Source organism: Peromyscus californicus, unplaced genomic scaffold (assembly GCF_007827085.1).
Source record: "Peromyscus californicus insignis strain IS unplaced genomic scaffold, ASM782708v3 Scaffold_3__1_contigs__length_106647218, whole genome shotgun sequence".
In the NCBI taxonomy this organism is placed as follows: Eukaryota; Metazoa; Chordata; class Mammalia; order Rodentia; family Cricetidae; genus Peromyscus; species Peromyscus californicus.
This window is the reverse complement of record NW_026294551.1, coordinates 23875454-23891186: the sequence shown is the minus strand read 5'-3', so window position 1 is coordinate 23891186 and position 15733 is coordinate 23875454. Positions and strand designations below refer to the sequence as shown.

General features: G+C 45.6%; 1 protein-coding gene across 4 annotated transcripts in view; it reads left to right on the top strand.

Annotated features, from left to right (window-relative positions):
• Wipf2 (WAS/WASL interacting protein family member 2) overlaps window positions 1–15733 on the top strand; it is a 36427-nt gene that overhangs the window by 6662 nt on the left and 14032 nt on the right. For 3 of the 4 annotated variants that reach the window (XM_052756801.1, XM_052756799.1, XM_052756802.1), the window contains exon 2: window positions 12440–12571. In XM_052756801.1, the coding sequence (XP_052612761.1) occupies window positions 12509–12571 (63 nt within the window). In that variant the 5' untranslated portion in view covers window positions 12440–12508. Of the gene's footprint in view, window positions 1–1004; window positions 1364–12439; window positions 12572–15733 lie in introns of those variants that run through there. The other variant, XM_052756803.1, reaches the window with a different exon arrangement.

The window sequence follows — 15733 nt, the reverse complement described above, 5'->3', positions numbered from 1 at the left end:
TGTGTGCCACCATGCTCACCTTTTTTTTTTTTAAATATGTTTTCCTTTGAAGTAATTCTGAAGCTGGGAAAATAAGGACATTTTCCCTAATGTGTGCCAATCACTGTGCTGGATGTTAGAGATACAGCCAAGAGCAAATGAGCAGTTTGGCCTTTGTGACAGTTCCGGTCTAGTGGAGAAGACCTCTTTTGAAGAAAGGACTAGCTGGTGCTGCTGGCCCTTGCCCAGGCTGACTGAATAGAGAGCAGTCAGGGGAGAGCTTGGAGAAACTGACTTTTAAGGTGAAACCTCGGGACAGGGGCAGGGGGATGAAAAGGGCGATTTAGGGGAAGGTCCTAAGGAAGGAATGTGTTTTGAGGAAAGAAGGCCCTCATAGCTAGTGCCTGGGTGAGAAGCAGAGAGGTCAGGCAAGGGTGTGGGCTTTCCTGGAAGATGAGGTAGGTACTTCAGTTAGCTCACTTGTTGGTGATACTGAAGACCAGACTCGGGGTCTCAAGCATGCTAGGCCAGTCTCTGCCTCTGAGCTCTGCCCTCAGCTGCAGCTTCAGAGAATTTTGAACTCAACGTCTGTCCGGAAACTTGCAGGTAACTTTCTCCAGTTGCTAGTTTGTTGCTGTGGATGCTGAAGTTGTCTGCAGCATGTTTGGATCTCATTCTCCATCAGAATTTTCCTTAATAAAGCCTGTCCCTTTAGTCTCAGCTTCCCCCAGGGCTTATAAATTAGGCCTGGTTGGCTGGGTTAGGTTTTAAGGTTACTGGGGTGCTGTCCTTAGATTATGGGGATGATGGGATTTTTAGTTTGCTATGGAGGAGACAAAAAGTCTATACTTGTAGGGCATTCTGACGACTTTGGGAGTCTTCCTGGGGCCAAGGAGAGAATACAGATGTTCTTCTGAACTGGTGTGAATAGTGTTCTGTCATCTGATCATCTGGGTTGTGTTTCTGCACAGGACACATAACCTAAGTCTTGCTGTGCATGCAAGTAAATGAGTACCCGACGGGAGGACTGTCGTGACCTGGAATGTCTGTAAGCGTTTTATCTGGGACCGTTATAAGAGTGGAAGAGCATTTGTATCTGCAAGTGTGCTGACTTTCGTTCAGAAATCACAGCGTTCAAAGCCCAGATGGTCCTGTTTGATGGAGCACTTTTCTTATGTAATTGGATCAGCTTGTCCTGCTTTCATAACTTCAAGTAGACTCTTGATTTAGCAGCCTATCGCTGGTGATCAAGGAATGACAATGTGCGAGCTTTTCTAGCATTTCAGTGCAAAGCATCTGCATTTCTGGTGGCTCAAGGGTATTAGAATGTGAGAGAAGAGACTTCAACAGGAAAAGTCATGGCGCTGTTATTAGATTATCTGTGGTGAGTTGGGACTTAGTACATTCTGTTTGAAATGAGGCATGACACCTCTCTGTGTGTGAAGTCTGATGAGCGTTTCATGGAGCATCTGCTTAAGTTTCTTTCAGGCCTTTTCTTAGTGGAGTCTGTTGTCAGGTTTTCTTCCTGTGTCTGTCTGTGTGTACTGTTCTGCATTGTGTTTGGGATGTGGACATGAAGGAAGGACGCTCTGATGGAGATGGGCAGCTAGTTAGAAGAGGTATGGCTGGCTGACAGTGAGAGTAGCCTGTTTTGCTGTCAGTGACTAGGTGTCTGCCGTTCTTGTTTGTAATAGATCCCCCACCCCAAGTTTTGGCTGGCCTGGACCGCTGGGACTTGTTTTCAGTGTAACGTTACTGTTAAAAAAACATTGGCATCAGGTGGTGGTGATGCGTGCCTTTAATCCTAGCACTCGGGAGGCAGCGGCAGGCAGATCTCTGTGAGTTCAAGGCCAGCCTGGTCTACAGAGTGAGTCCCCAGGACAGCCAGGGCTACACAATGAAAGCCTGTCTCGAAAAACATAAACAAATAAACAAAATTTATTTAAAGAAATAAGTCCTGCTGTGTCACCTATGCTGGCTCCAAATTTCTAGGCTCAAGCCATTTCCTGCTTCAGCCTCCTGAATAGTTGGGACTGTGACTGGGTGTCACTACACCCGGTTTGGTCATGATTTCTTTTAGTGTCCTAGAGGTTGCTCATGCATTTGGCCTCTGATAGAGTAAGTGCTGAGATCACTCATCACCCTATGGTTACACCCAGACTATGGCACAGATCCAGGTCACCACGGGCAGCCTGACTCCATTAGAGTTTCAAGCAAGACACAAGTGCTAATGTCCTTCTAGTTTTTCTTTACTGTTGGTGAGTATGTGCTTGTGGTCTGCTGTGGTGTGTGTGCAGGGGTCAGAGGATGTCTGTATGGAGTGGTTTCTTGTCCTCCACCTTTACTTAGGTTCCAGGTATCAGATTCAGGTTGTTGGGTTTGAGGGGCAGGCACCTTTACCTGCTGAGCCACTTTGCGGACAGGCAGTAAACTTTTTTACTCTATTTATTTGCTTTGGTAGCATATCCAACACTGACTTTCTCTGTGTAACCCTGGCTGTCCTGGAACTCGCTCTGTAGCCCAGGCTGGTCTCAAACTCAGAGATCGCCTGCCTCTGCCTCCGAGTGCTGCGATTAAAGTCGTGTGCCAATGCTGCCTAGCCTTTTTTTCTTTTAATTTAACTTCTTTATTGACTCTTTGGGAGTTTCACATCACGCACCCCAATTCTGCTCACCTCCTATTCCCCCAAATCCTCCTCTCACCCCTGCCACGCCCCCCATAAAAGAAAACAACAAAATAAACAGGCAAACAAACAAGCAAAAACAAAAGAAACCCAATGAACCAAAACAACAAAAATCTCTTTGCTTCTCCTTCTCTCCCGCCTCTCCAACATCTCATCATTGGTCCTGATGGCATTGGGAGCCTCGTTGTATCACATAGTATACCCCCTTGTCAGTCAGCTTTACTAGCAAATGTTCAGTGCAGTGAGTCACTCGTCGGTTCAAAGCCTCTGGTTTCTGGTACACCATCATCAGTGGATCCTCACCAGAACTCCCCTGGGATAGTCTACCCCCACCCCCTCAGTCTTGGAGATCCTGCTGGTATTGTTCCACAGCACCAGTCCTTTCACAGGCTCCTGCAGTTCCTAGATGGGGTAGATGCTAGTGTGGGCCTATCCAAGGCCCGGCTATGTGCCTGGGTGGTAGCCGAGCTGGTCAGTACAGGCCACTGTGGCCACCTTCCTCAGCTCCCCTACCCTGGTAGGTTCAGCCTCTGTCCAGCGAGAGGCAAGGCCAGCTTTCCCAGGGCCATCGAAGGGTGGGGCCAGTTCAGCATGGCCCTCTGATTTCATCTCAATGGTTCCTAAGGCCTCCTGAGGTGACCCAGACCCAGACATCAACACAGACCCCAGCTGCAGCTGGACCACAGACCCAGACATGACCCTCAGCAGCAGCTTGGGCCCAGGGCCCTGCCTGTGGGTGGAAGGAATGGCCACTCAGATGGGAATGGCTGCCAGATACAACCAAGGCCTCAGGTTGTGACCCCACCCCTGAGCCTCTGTGTGACCATTGGTGACAATACAGGACCCAGACTTGAGCACAGACCCCAGCCTCAGGAGGACCATGGTCCCCAGCATGGTCCTTGGCAGCAGATGGGCTGGATGGCTTGGGCCTTATTTTTTTTTTTTTTGGTTTTTTGAGACAGGGTTTCTCTGTGTAGCTTTGCGCCTTTACTGGGACTCACTTGGTAGCCCAGGCTGGCCTCGAACTCACAGAGATCCACCTGGCTCTGCCTCCCGAGTGCTGGGATTAAAGGCGTGCGCCACCACCACCCGGCTGGGCCTTATTTTTATGAGGCAGTTTTGCTTATACTCTCTTTTTAAAACATGGCACAAATACACACATGATTAAAAATAAAGTAAGTCTTAAACAGAACTAAAGTAAAAAAGCTGGGAACAGGATGGTTGGGTGGGTAAATTCACTCACTGCCAAACCTGTCAATCTGAACTCCATCTCCAGGACCTGCACAGAAGAGACCTTACTCCCCAAGTCATCCTCTGTGCTCTGACATCAGAGTGCACCGTGGGCACGCACACACACATACACACACACACACACACACACACACACACACCCCATTAAAAAAAAAATAGAGCCTGCCACTCAAGCCTGGTGACCTGGGTTCAATCCCCGGAAACCACATAAAAGTGAACTGAACAAACCAACTCCACAGAGTCCTCTGACCCCCCACATGTACACTGTGGAACATACACACAAATGAATAATAAGTGGTGGGGGAGCAGTGAGGCAGTCACTAGGTAGCCCAAGCTGGCCTTAGTTTTGCTTTGTAGCTGAGGAAGTCCTTAAACTTCTGGTCTGCCTGCTTTCACCTCCCAGGTGTTAGAATCACAGGCATCCATGCCCAGGTTTTTGTTGTTATTGTTTTTTGAGACAGGGTTTTTCTGTATAGCCCTGGCTGTCCTGGAACTCACTCTGTAGACCAGGCTGGCCTCAAACTCACAGAGATCCGCCTGCTTCTGCCTATGGAGTGCTGGGATTAAAGGCGTGAACTACCACCACATGGCTCTCTTTCTCTTTTTAAAAAAGCAAAAACCAAACCACGATTGCATTATGTAGCCCGAACTGGCTTTGATTTGGAAGCACTTCTGCCTCAGCTTCCTGAGAGCTAGATTACAGGCAAGAGCCTCCATACCCAGCTTGTCTTCTTATTAAAACAGTAAGAATACATAGTTCAGGGGCTAGAGAGATGGCGTAGCAGTTAAGAGCACTGGCTGCTCTTCCAGAGAACCTGGGTTCAATTCCCAGCAACCACATGGCAGCTCACAATAGTCTGTAACTCCAGTTCCAGTGGATCTGACTCCCTCACAAAGACATGCAGGTCAAACACCAATGCATTAAAAAAAATATATACATAGTTTCAAGATTCAAATAGAACTGAGTGTGGTGGTACACGACTTTAATCCCAGCATTCAGGGGGCAGAGGCAGGTGGATGTCTGAGTTTGAGGCCAGCCTGGTCTACAGAGTGAATTACAGGACAGCCAGCGCTAAACAACTTTGTGTTTCAGTTCTCTTTGTTCCCCATTAGGTGGGTTCTAGGGATTGGAATTATATCACCAGGGTTTTTTGTTTGTTTGTTTTTGTTTTGTTTTAAGGTTTACTTATTTATTATGTATACAGTATTCTGTCTTCATGTATGCCTGCACGCCAGAAGAGGGTACTAGATCTCATTGTAGATGGTTGTGAGCCACCAAGTGGTTGCTGGGAATTGAACTCAGGACCTGTGGAAGAGCAGCCAGTGCTCTTAACCCCTGAGCCATCTCTCCAGCCCCTGTTTTGTTTTTGAAATAGGGTTTCTCTTTGTAATAGCCCTAGCTGTCCAGGAACTTGCTTTGTAGACTAGGTTGGCCTTGAACTCAGAGATCCGACTGCCTCTGTCTCCTGAGTGCTGGGATTAAAGGCGTGTTCCACTACCACCTGGCTCTGCGTTTGTGTCTTAAACAGATATCCTAAATATGACTTATTACAGGTGAGCTCAGAAACCCCGCTTTAGAAGAGTTCTTTGTAGCCAGGTGGTGGTGGCGCACACCTTTAATTCCAGCGCTCGGAGGCAGAGCCAGGAGGATCTCTGTGAGTTCAAAGCCAGCCTGGGCTACAGAGTGAGTTTCAGGAAAGACACAAAGCTACACAGAGAAACCCTGTCTCCAAAAACCAAAACCAAAACAAAACAAAAAAAAAAAAAAAGAGTTCTTTGTAAACATTGGTGCCCTCTTACATCTCCAGGGCAAACTCCGTGGGCTTTCTCTAGTATTGCCTTTATATTCACAGTTTTCAGTCTGTCTAGCTTTGGTCTTTTGGTCTGGATTTCTAAATTAGAATATGTGTCTTTTGTCTGACTAATTCCTCTCTTCCTGAGAGTGCTTCCCCCATTCTTGAGGAATTTATTCAGGTAATTCTTTAGTAAAGGAGCAAAGTCAGTCAGTATCCTAAATCTTGACCTTCCCTAGTATTAAAGCTGGCTGATGGTAATAAATTTTAGCTGTGTGACTCCATTTTTCTTGCCGATGTCTCTAAGCACCCTGGTTGCTGGGAGATGTGGGTGGGGAGGAAATATTAATTATAAACATTGAGCTACTCTATCATTTAACTGTCAAAATTCAGGACTGTGGTAATGTCTCTGGTGAAATGGAAAATGGATGCAGTCTTTGAAAGAACATGTAAATCATCTGCCTTGGATTTTCACAACGTCTTTTTGGAGATGATAATGCACTGAGATTTTGAAGTTGGGTTTTTGGTTTTGGAGACAGGGTCTCAAGTAACTCAAGCTCTCAATCCTGCCTCTACCTCCCAAGTGCTAGGATTGTAGACATGTGCCACCAAGCCTGGCTTTTTAACTGTGACCATATGAAGGGCACATTGGCATCTCCCCTTATTATGATAGGTTCACAGGAAAGAAGAACTGCTTTGTCCTTTACTGCTAGTCAGCCAAACAACTGAAAGTATGTTTGCAGCTGGCTACTCCTTGGATGCTGTCAATTGCCTGGAGGTCAGGAGCTTCGTACGTAGTACTTGTAGTTAATGTTGCGGAGGATCGTGACCACTTCTTAGAAATCCCTGTGTCTGTTAGTTAAGACACATTGACTCTGGCATTGAGTGCATTTACATTCTCTGATGAGTGGCTTTATAGAAGCAGCTCTATGTTTTATGTATTTTATTTTCTGCTGAGGAATAAACCCCAGGCTTTGTGCATGTTATGTACATACTTTACCATTGAGCCACACCCCTAGGTCCCATCTTTTCTAAAACTTTAATTTATTATGATTTTGTGTGTGAGTGTGTATTCAGTGTATGCATGTGCAGGTATACGTGTGGAGCCCAGAGGGCAACTCTTGGGAGTCAGTTCCCTCTTTCCACTGTGGTTTCCAGGGATTGAACCCAGGTTTTCAGGCTTTCATGCCTAATACTTTTATCTGCCGAGTCGCCTCCTTGGCCCATGCTATCCTAGACCCTTTCTAAAATGCTTTTACAAGTTTAAACATTGAATAAAAAATGTGAATGTCTTGGGATTCTCCATCACTGACTGTCTTTACCTCCGATTTATTGCAGTTAATATCGTATCCTGTGCTTCTCTGTTGGAGCTGGATTGTCTCTGCCTTGAGGGGAGGAGCACGGTAGGGCTGGAGGTGTTGAGTGAGGTCACTCCCTGATGTGTTTGGGGTGCTGCTCAGACACTGAGTCTACAGCTCTCTTGTATTGGTTATCTCTAGTCTTCATTAGTATGAAGCCGTTCTTTGCACTGTGCTTATTTAATTGAGTGAGTGTGGCTATCTCCTTGTTTGTCATTTTAGATAAGAAGTCTTGCCTTCTGGGCTTTCCTGCATCTAGAAATAACCTAATATTTACATATAGGAAGTAAGTAGACATCTACAGTTACATTTTGGAGCTTAAAAAATAATCCAGGGCAAGAAGAGAAAGCTCCTTGTGGGAAAAAAGCTGGCTGATTGGGCTGTACCCGTTTTGTTTTGTTTGTAGGTAGGGTCATCCACCTAGCCGTCTACCTCTGCCTCCCACGTGTTGGGGTTACAGGTGTGCTGCTGGCCCAGCTTTTGTGCCTCTTCTAACTGGAAAGCCACTGTCCTGGAGTAAAGGAGCCAGTTGTGCCGTGTCCCTGTAACCTCAGCACTCAGGAGGCCAAGGCAGGAGAGCCAAGAATTCAGGGTCGTCCTTGGCTGTATAGAGAGTTCAGCGCTAGCCACAGATATTTGAGACTGCTTATTTATCCGTTCATATATCCATCCGTTGGTTTTTGAGGCAGAGTCTTCTCTAGGTAGCACTGGCTGGCCTAGAACTTGCTGTGTAGATCAGGCTGGCCAGTCACTCAGAAGTCTATCTGCCTCTGTCTGAGAGTTGAGATCAGAGGTGTGCACCACCACTCCCAGCTAGAACTTTGCTGTAAAAAAAACAAACAAAAATCAAAACTGCCCATACATAATCTGTTTTAGACTACCTAAGACGTTTAGTTAAAAATATTTCTGGTAAGTATTTGATTTTTAACTTCTTTCTGGGCCAGTCAGGCTTGCTACACAGTTAAATTTATATGTTAAAAAAATTACCTATAGTTGGGAAAAAAATTCCCTTCATGAAATCACCTTGGGATTTTTTTTTTATTTTTTTATTTTTATTTTTATTTTTTTTTGAGACAGGGTTTCTCTGTGTAGCCCTGACTGTCCTGGAATTGCTTTGTAAACCAGTCTGGCCTTGAACTCTGAGATCTGCCTACCTCTGACTCCCAAGTGCTGGGATTCACCTTGGAATTTTAACTCTATCTCTGCTTGTGATAGAAATCTGTGTTACCAGACATTTGACTGGACTGAATTTCAGAAAAGAACTGGCACCTTCTCTGTTGAGAGAAGAGAACTCTGAACTCTATAACCATTTTAATGGAGTAGTGATGGAAAAGTAAGTGTACCATGAAAGTCGCTCTTGCCTGGTTCATTGTATTTTAGAGACACTAGAACAGCATTAGTGGGAGCCGTTTCTAACCTGACCTAGAACACAGGATGTGTGTGCTTGATTCTGTGTGGACATCAGTAAGTACAGAAACCTGTTTGGTTCCTGTTGTTGAGTAGTCTCCTGGAGAGGAGTGCCCAGCCCCTTGACCACTCCTTCTCTTCTTTCTGTACTGAGGTTCCTTGTCCTGGGGACTGGATGCCATTACAGCACCATGCTAAAGAACTCCTGATTTCCCAACTTAATTGTTTTGCTGTTGTTGTTTTGTGTGGTTGGTTTGCTTTTGAGACTTGGTTTCACTATACATCCCTGGCTGGCCTGAATTTCTTACACAGAGCAGGCCAGCCTCAAACTTAGAGATCCACTTGACTCTACCTTGAGTGCTGAGCTTAAAGGCACATGCCACCATATCAGACTTGGATTGATTTTTAGGAGCAATATTAAAAGGCAGGTAGACAGGCAGGCACATTCCACGTGGTGACTTTTAACCCTAGAAGGCTTCTAAGTAGTGCCTAAGTATCCATCGTCCTAAGGTAAGAGATTGTGTTGTGTCTGTGGGATTAGTGAGCTAACTGTGCTCCTGATTCACTGTGAGTCGGAAGCTGTTGCTTCATGCAGGCTTTTGGCGTTATTGGCCTATTGGCTAGAGAAGGACTCTTCTGGATTTGGATCCAGAATGACCCCTTAAGTTTATTTGAAATGTATCCCCTTGGTGATAGGGTTTCGATTTAGGAAGATTTACTACTTTAATTAATATTTTAGTGAAGCTGAGCATTTGTTTGGGGTCATTGAGTGAGATGGGGTCCTGTTTTGTCCAGGTTGGTCTTGACCTCCTGGGTTTAGGTGATTTTCCTGCCTCAGCTTCTCAAGTCGCTGGGACCGTAGGTGTTGGGCACTGCTTCTCCTAGCGTATTCTGATAGTCAAGGGGGACTGCCACACTCGGCTTTGAACCCAGAAATGAAATGGGATTTCCCTTGGAGGGGAGCTAACTACTGTGTGTGTGTGTGTGTGTGTGTGTGTGTGTGTGTGTGTGTGTGTGTGTGTCTGTACTCCTGGCAGGACAGTCTTGAATGCCCTTTCTTAAGAATGTTGTCCACCCACCTTATGTAGAAACAGTCTCTCACTGCCTGGAACTTGTTAAAGCGTAGACTGGCTCCTCCTCTCTGGTCTCCTCAGCACCAGGGTTATAAGTGTGCACCGCCACACCCAGTCTTTTTTTCTTTCTTTCTTTCTTTTTGGTTTTGTGAGACAGGCCTTTTCTGTGTTGTCCTGGCTGTCCCGAACTCACTTTGTAGACCAGGCTAGTCTCAAACTCAGAGATCCGCCTGCCTCTGCTTCCCCAGTGCTGGGATTAAAGTAGTGTGCCACCACTGCCCAGCTAAATACCCAGTTTTTTAAATGTTGGTTCTGGGGGTTGAACTTGTTGCACGTTACCAGCTGAGCTGTCTCTGGAGTCTCTCCTGTGATGTGTGTGGAAGTCAGAAAACAACTCGTTGGAGCCTTTTTCTTCTCTTTTCTTCTCTCCCCCGGAGCTGAGGACCGAACCCAGGGCCCTGCGCTTGCTAGGCAAGTGCTCTACCACTGAGCTAAATCCCCAACCTGCCTTTTTATTTTCTAAGCTGTGTTGGCCCTGAGGATTGAATTCAGGTTGTCAGGCTTGGAGGCAAAGGCCCTCCCCCGACCCCTACCGCTTGGTTTTGACCTGAGTGTAGACGTCATTCTCCGTGAGAACTCCCCATCCAGGTACTGTTCCGATCTTTGTCTGTTGGAAGCAGGTGGCTCTGTTGGACATCGCACAGGCAGGAGTTGGGGTGGAGATTTCCAGTCAAGTTTCTGATCAGGTCTACTCTCCTGCAGCTGTTTCTGGTCTTTGACTATCTCCTCTTTCCTTTCTTCACTCCAGGACATTGAAAGACTATTAAAATTACTTCTTATTCACAGTGGATTTTGGGTGTCTCTACAAGGAGTTCAAAACTAGGCCTTCCTGTGACTTGCCATGCTAGCTTGACTTTAGGTTTGGCTTGGTACACATGGTCTCCCATCTATACTGTGGCCTACTGAGAACCTCCTTGGTCCCTAATTACGTTAATTCCTTTATTTAGAGGCAGTTCCTCTGTGGACTGACTAATTGACTTTATTCTTTTTTTCCCCTCTTTAGATTTATTTTTGCTTTTGTTTCTGTGTGTCTGTGTGCCACATGTGTGTGGGTGCCTATGAAGGCCAGAAGAGGGCATTGAATTCCCTGGAACTCGAGTTCCAGGCTGTTGGGAGCAGCCTGGTGTGGGAGCTGTAAGGGCAGCCAGTGCTTTTGACTCTGAGGCGTCTCTGCAGTCCTTTCTCTTCTGTCTTTCCTGTCTGGCAGTTCGCATTCATGGTGCCCGTGCTCTTTTGGCTTCCATGTGTAGAGATCAGGAAAGGAGATTTTCTTGGGACCAAGCTTTGGAGGACTTGCTGTTCTCGAGCTCCGGTTATATCTTAGTCAGTCTAGTGTTCTACGTCAGTCACTTCCCTCATTTCAGTCCTATCTGAAGTGTAGCAAACAGCAATGGGCAGCTAGCTCTAGGGTTCACATGCTAGGTGTTGTGTGACCAAGTCAGGAGGCAATTTCTCACGTGGTATTCATTCTCTAATCAGGTCCCATGGGTGTGACTACTGCCAGGTACAGGTGAACTGTGGCCTGTGAGTCATATCTAGCCTAGAGCTTGTTTTTGAATGCCTCACAAACTGAGAATGATTTTATATTCTTAAAAGGCTGTAAAGAAAATTACGAGAATGAGAAGGCACACACAAACTAGAAGAAAATATTTCACTAGAGACAGAGTTCTTGAACCCAACAGTAAAAGGAAAAGTCTAATTGAAAAAAAGTAAGGCTAGGCTTGTGAATGGCTCATTGGTAGAATGTAGGCTTACCATACCTTCAGCACCATTGTCCCAAAGTCAAAGGACCTAAACAGACACCTCAGCCAGGAAGATACACAAATGGCAAGGAGGCTTCTGAACACGTGATCAGCATGAGGACTTGTGAGAATTGCAAATGCTTACTAGAGTAGCCAATTCTAAACTGACAGCACCAAGTGCGGCAGAGGTGTGGAGCAGCAGCAGGTCTTCAGTGCTGGTGCAAACTCCAGATGGGTGGAGCCACTGTGGAAGAAGTTTGGCAGCTTCTTTTTTTTTTTTTTTTTTTTTTTTTTTTTTTTGGGTTTCTCGAGACAGGGTTTCTCTGTGTAGCTTTGCGCCTTTCCTGGAACTCACTTGGTAGCCCAGGCTGGCCTCGAACTCACAGAGATCCGCCTGGCTCTGCCTCCCGAGTGCTGGGATTAAAGGCGTGCGCCACCACCGCCCGGCGAAGTTTGGCAGCTTCTTAAAGAGTCAAACATACCCTTAGCGCATGATCCAGCAGTCGTCACACTGTGGCGTGAAATGCATGCATGATCCAGCAGTCACACTGTGGGGTGAGATGCATGCATGATCCAGCAGTCGTCACACTGTGGGGTGAGATGCATGCATGATCCAGCAGTCACACTGTGGGGTGAGATGCATGCAAGATCCAGCAGTCACACTGTGGGGTGAGATGCATGCAAGATCCAGCAGTCACACTGTGGGGTGAGATGCATGCATGATCCAGCAGTCACACTGTGGGGTGAGATGTGTGCATGGAAACTTGTGGTACTTCTTGCTCAGTGTTGCTATGAACCTAAAACTTCTAAAATATAAAGTAATTTTTGTTGTTGTTTGTTTTAATTGGTCTGAGAGTAGAGATCAGTGGTGAAGGCCATGCTAAGCACCCTTGAGGCCCTGGGTTTCATTCCCACTTCCACTAACAAAGAATATTGTATAAAAGGAGACTGTAAGTTGGCATTTCACAGAGAGTGTTTATGTAGGGGATGAAGTGTTCAGGGTCTCTGGTCCCTGTCCAATCCTCCAGACCTCCTGGGCATGCAGAGCCTCTAATTATAAAGCGGTTCTTTTGAATTTTGGTTTTGTTTACAGGTATATGAATGACCTAAAGCTGCAAGTAAAGACGGAGAGAGAACGGTGCCAACTGGGAGCAGGGCAAGGATGCCAATTCCTCCTCCCCCCCCACCCCCGCCTGGTCCTCCCCCACCTCCCACTTTTAATCAGGTACGTAATCTCTCCACTAGGCTGTCTTCAAACCTTTAAGTAAATCAGTAGACTCCCACACTGGTTTGTTCCTTTTCTTTTCAGTCCTCTTTGTTTAAAACTTCAAGATTTTCATACCTAATCACTCCTTTACTCTGAGCTTGCTCTTTAGTTCTATTTCTTTAATTTCTTTCATATTTACTTTACAGGTATGAGTGTTTGGCCTGCATGTATGTATGTGCACCACATGTGTGCCTGGTGCCCCAGGAGGCAGGAGAGGACTTCAGGATCCTCTGGAACTGGAGTTAGAAGCAGCTGTATGGCCAGATACGGGTGCTGGGAACTGAACCTGGGTCCTCTGAAAGAGCAGCAAATGCTCTTAACCACCGAGCCACCTCTCCAGCACCCACCCCTCTTGTGGTTTTGGTTTTGGTTTTGTTTGTAACAGGAACTTGGTATGTAGTCCAGGCTGGCCTTGTACTTGTTGAGTAGTCCAGGCTGGTCTTAAACTTTAGGTCCTCTTGCCTCTTTCCCCCAAGTTCTGGGATTATAGATATGAGATAACCATGCCCACTAATCTTTTTATACCATCTATAATTTTAATATATATTTGAACTTGTAACTAGATTTTTTTTTCCCTAGCATTTTGAGACAGGATCTCGCTGTGTGAGTGGCTGAGAGCTTGCTCTGTAGGTCAGACTGGCCCCTAAATTGCAGAGTGACCCTTCTTCCTCTGCCTTCTGCATGCCTTCCAGATTGGAGGCCTGAGCCACTGCCCAGCTGCATCCTGGATTCTTGCAGATGCTTAGGAGACACATCTAATAGCAGGCAGCGTAGGGAGATAGAGAACACACAAGCCTGGGTCTCAGCTGGTTTGGACTTCTGAGAGGTCCTCTGAGGACTGCACTGACAGTTTGTTTCCTTGTCCTGATTCATTCCAAATGGAGATTTAGACACATGGAGTTGGAGCTAGTGTTTCTCCCTAAGCTTCCAGACAGGGTCTCTCTGTGTAGCCCTGGCTGTCCTGGAACTCACTCTGTAGACCAGGCTGGCCTTGAACTCAGAGATCCACCTGCCTCTGCCTCCTGAGTGCTGGGATTAAAGGATGTGCGTCACACTATGCCTGGCTTATTTATTATGTTTAAAGATTTAGTTTTTATTATTTTTAATTGTGTGTAGCTGTGTGTGTGTCTGCATATGGGTGTGTACACTGGAGTGCAGTAGCCCTCAGATGCCAGAGGATCCCAGGAGCTAGAGTTACAATTGTTTTTTTTTTTTTTTTTTTTTTGTGTGTGTGTGTGTGTGTGTGTGTGTGTGTGTGAGCTGCTGACATTGATTGAGCAGACAGTGCTCTCACTACCGAGCCATCTCTCCAGCCCCTGTTGTTTTGAGACAGGGTTTCCTAGCTCCGGTGCTGGGACTTAAAGGTGTGCACCCCATGCTCAGCCTTTGCTGTTTTGTCTTTAAGACAGGGTCTTACTGTGTAGCCTAAGCTGGTCTGCATGTGAATAGTTCTCCTGGCTCAGCCTCCTACCAGACTCTGCTTTCATCTAAACAGTTTTTGCACTTTTCCTTCATATGCCAGGCACTGTAGAGCAGTGAGCAGTGGTCCTGTTGTCCTGAAGCTATACAGTCTATAGTTTTAATCTTTACTAACTTAATGCATAAACTGTATTATAGTTTAGCCTTTCTTTTTATTTTTAAAAATATTTTTAAATTAAAAAAAATTACTATGTGAATGAGTGTTTTGTTTGTATGTATGTGCACAGCATGCATGCCGGTATCTACAGAGGCCAGAGTGGGATGTTTGATCTGGGGCAGGAGTTATGAGTGGTTGTGAGTTGACTGATGTGGATGCTGGGAACTGAACTCATGTCCCTTGAAAGAGCAGAAAATATTCTTAACGTCTGAGCCATTTCTTCAGACCCTGTATTCTTTTTAATTTTAGTATTGCTGAAAATTTTTAAATATTTATTTGCTGTTTCATTTATTTTTCATTGCTGTGTCCTTTGGTTAAACTGTTGGTTTGTAAAACATTTTTCTATGTTAAGGTTCTGCAGATTTCAGTCCTTCCCTGTGCTTTAGCTGTTGTTAGAAACCGTGAGCCTTTGCTCATAGTTGCATTCACTATTGCTTAGGCTGGACTTGAACTCCAGATTCTGCTGCCTCGGTCAGCTGAGGTTAGCAGGGGTATCGGTATGTGCTATCACACTCACCTTTAGAGTGGTTTTAATTTTTAATGGTCTACAAAAAGTTTCATTGAGAGCTTAAAACGCTCTTTCCGTGGACTAGCAGGATGGCTCCGCTGGTAAAGATGGTTCCCAAAGCCTGGCAACTTGAGTTTGATCCCATGGTAGAGAGAGAGAGAGCTGACTTCTGAAAGTTGTCTTCTGACCTCCATATGTGAGCACACGCAGGTGTGTGTGCACGTGCATGCACACATAGACACATAGGATAAATAAATGGAGAAAATGAAAAGCAGCTCTACACTTAATAGTAATTAACACTGTTAAGATTTAACAGATGAACTGGGGCTAGTGCTCAATGATAGAGCACTTGCCTAGAATGCACAGTGCCCTGTGTTTGATCCCCAGCACTAACACACACGCACATGCACACATACATATAGGTCTAACAAATACATTCAGAACCATGACAGTGGTGTGTTACATTTGAGGTGTGTGTAGGTTTTTCATTTGAATATGTACTGTACTTGCTGGTATGTATGTGACGCTCAGATCAGACATGAGAGTGACACAAAAAAAATCTATGGGACAGGGAGACAGGGAGATGGACCCCTCAGACAGTAAAGTGCTTTCATCCTAAGTGTGAGGACCTCAGTTTATTCTAGCACATATGTTAAAAAAAAAAAAAGCTGGGTATAGCAGGAGCTAGAGTTGAATGGATCTCTCTGAGTTCAGGCCAACCAGGGCTACATAGTGAGACTTGGTCTCAAAAATAAAATAGAAAGAAATACAAAAAATAAAAGTAGAGAGCAGTCGAGGAAGATATGTGATGTCAATCTCTGGTCTTCACATGCATGTGCACACACATACATATACATGATCATGTCTAGTCTACCCCACACACAGAGAGATTTAGTGTGCAAACCCTGATTGGCTTTTTCAGAAACATTTAGATGGAGGCTAAGGATAGAACTCTGGGAGGTGACATAAGAGGAAC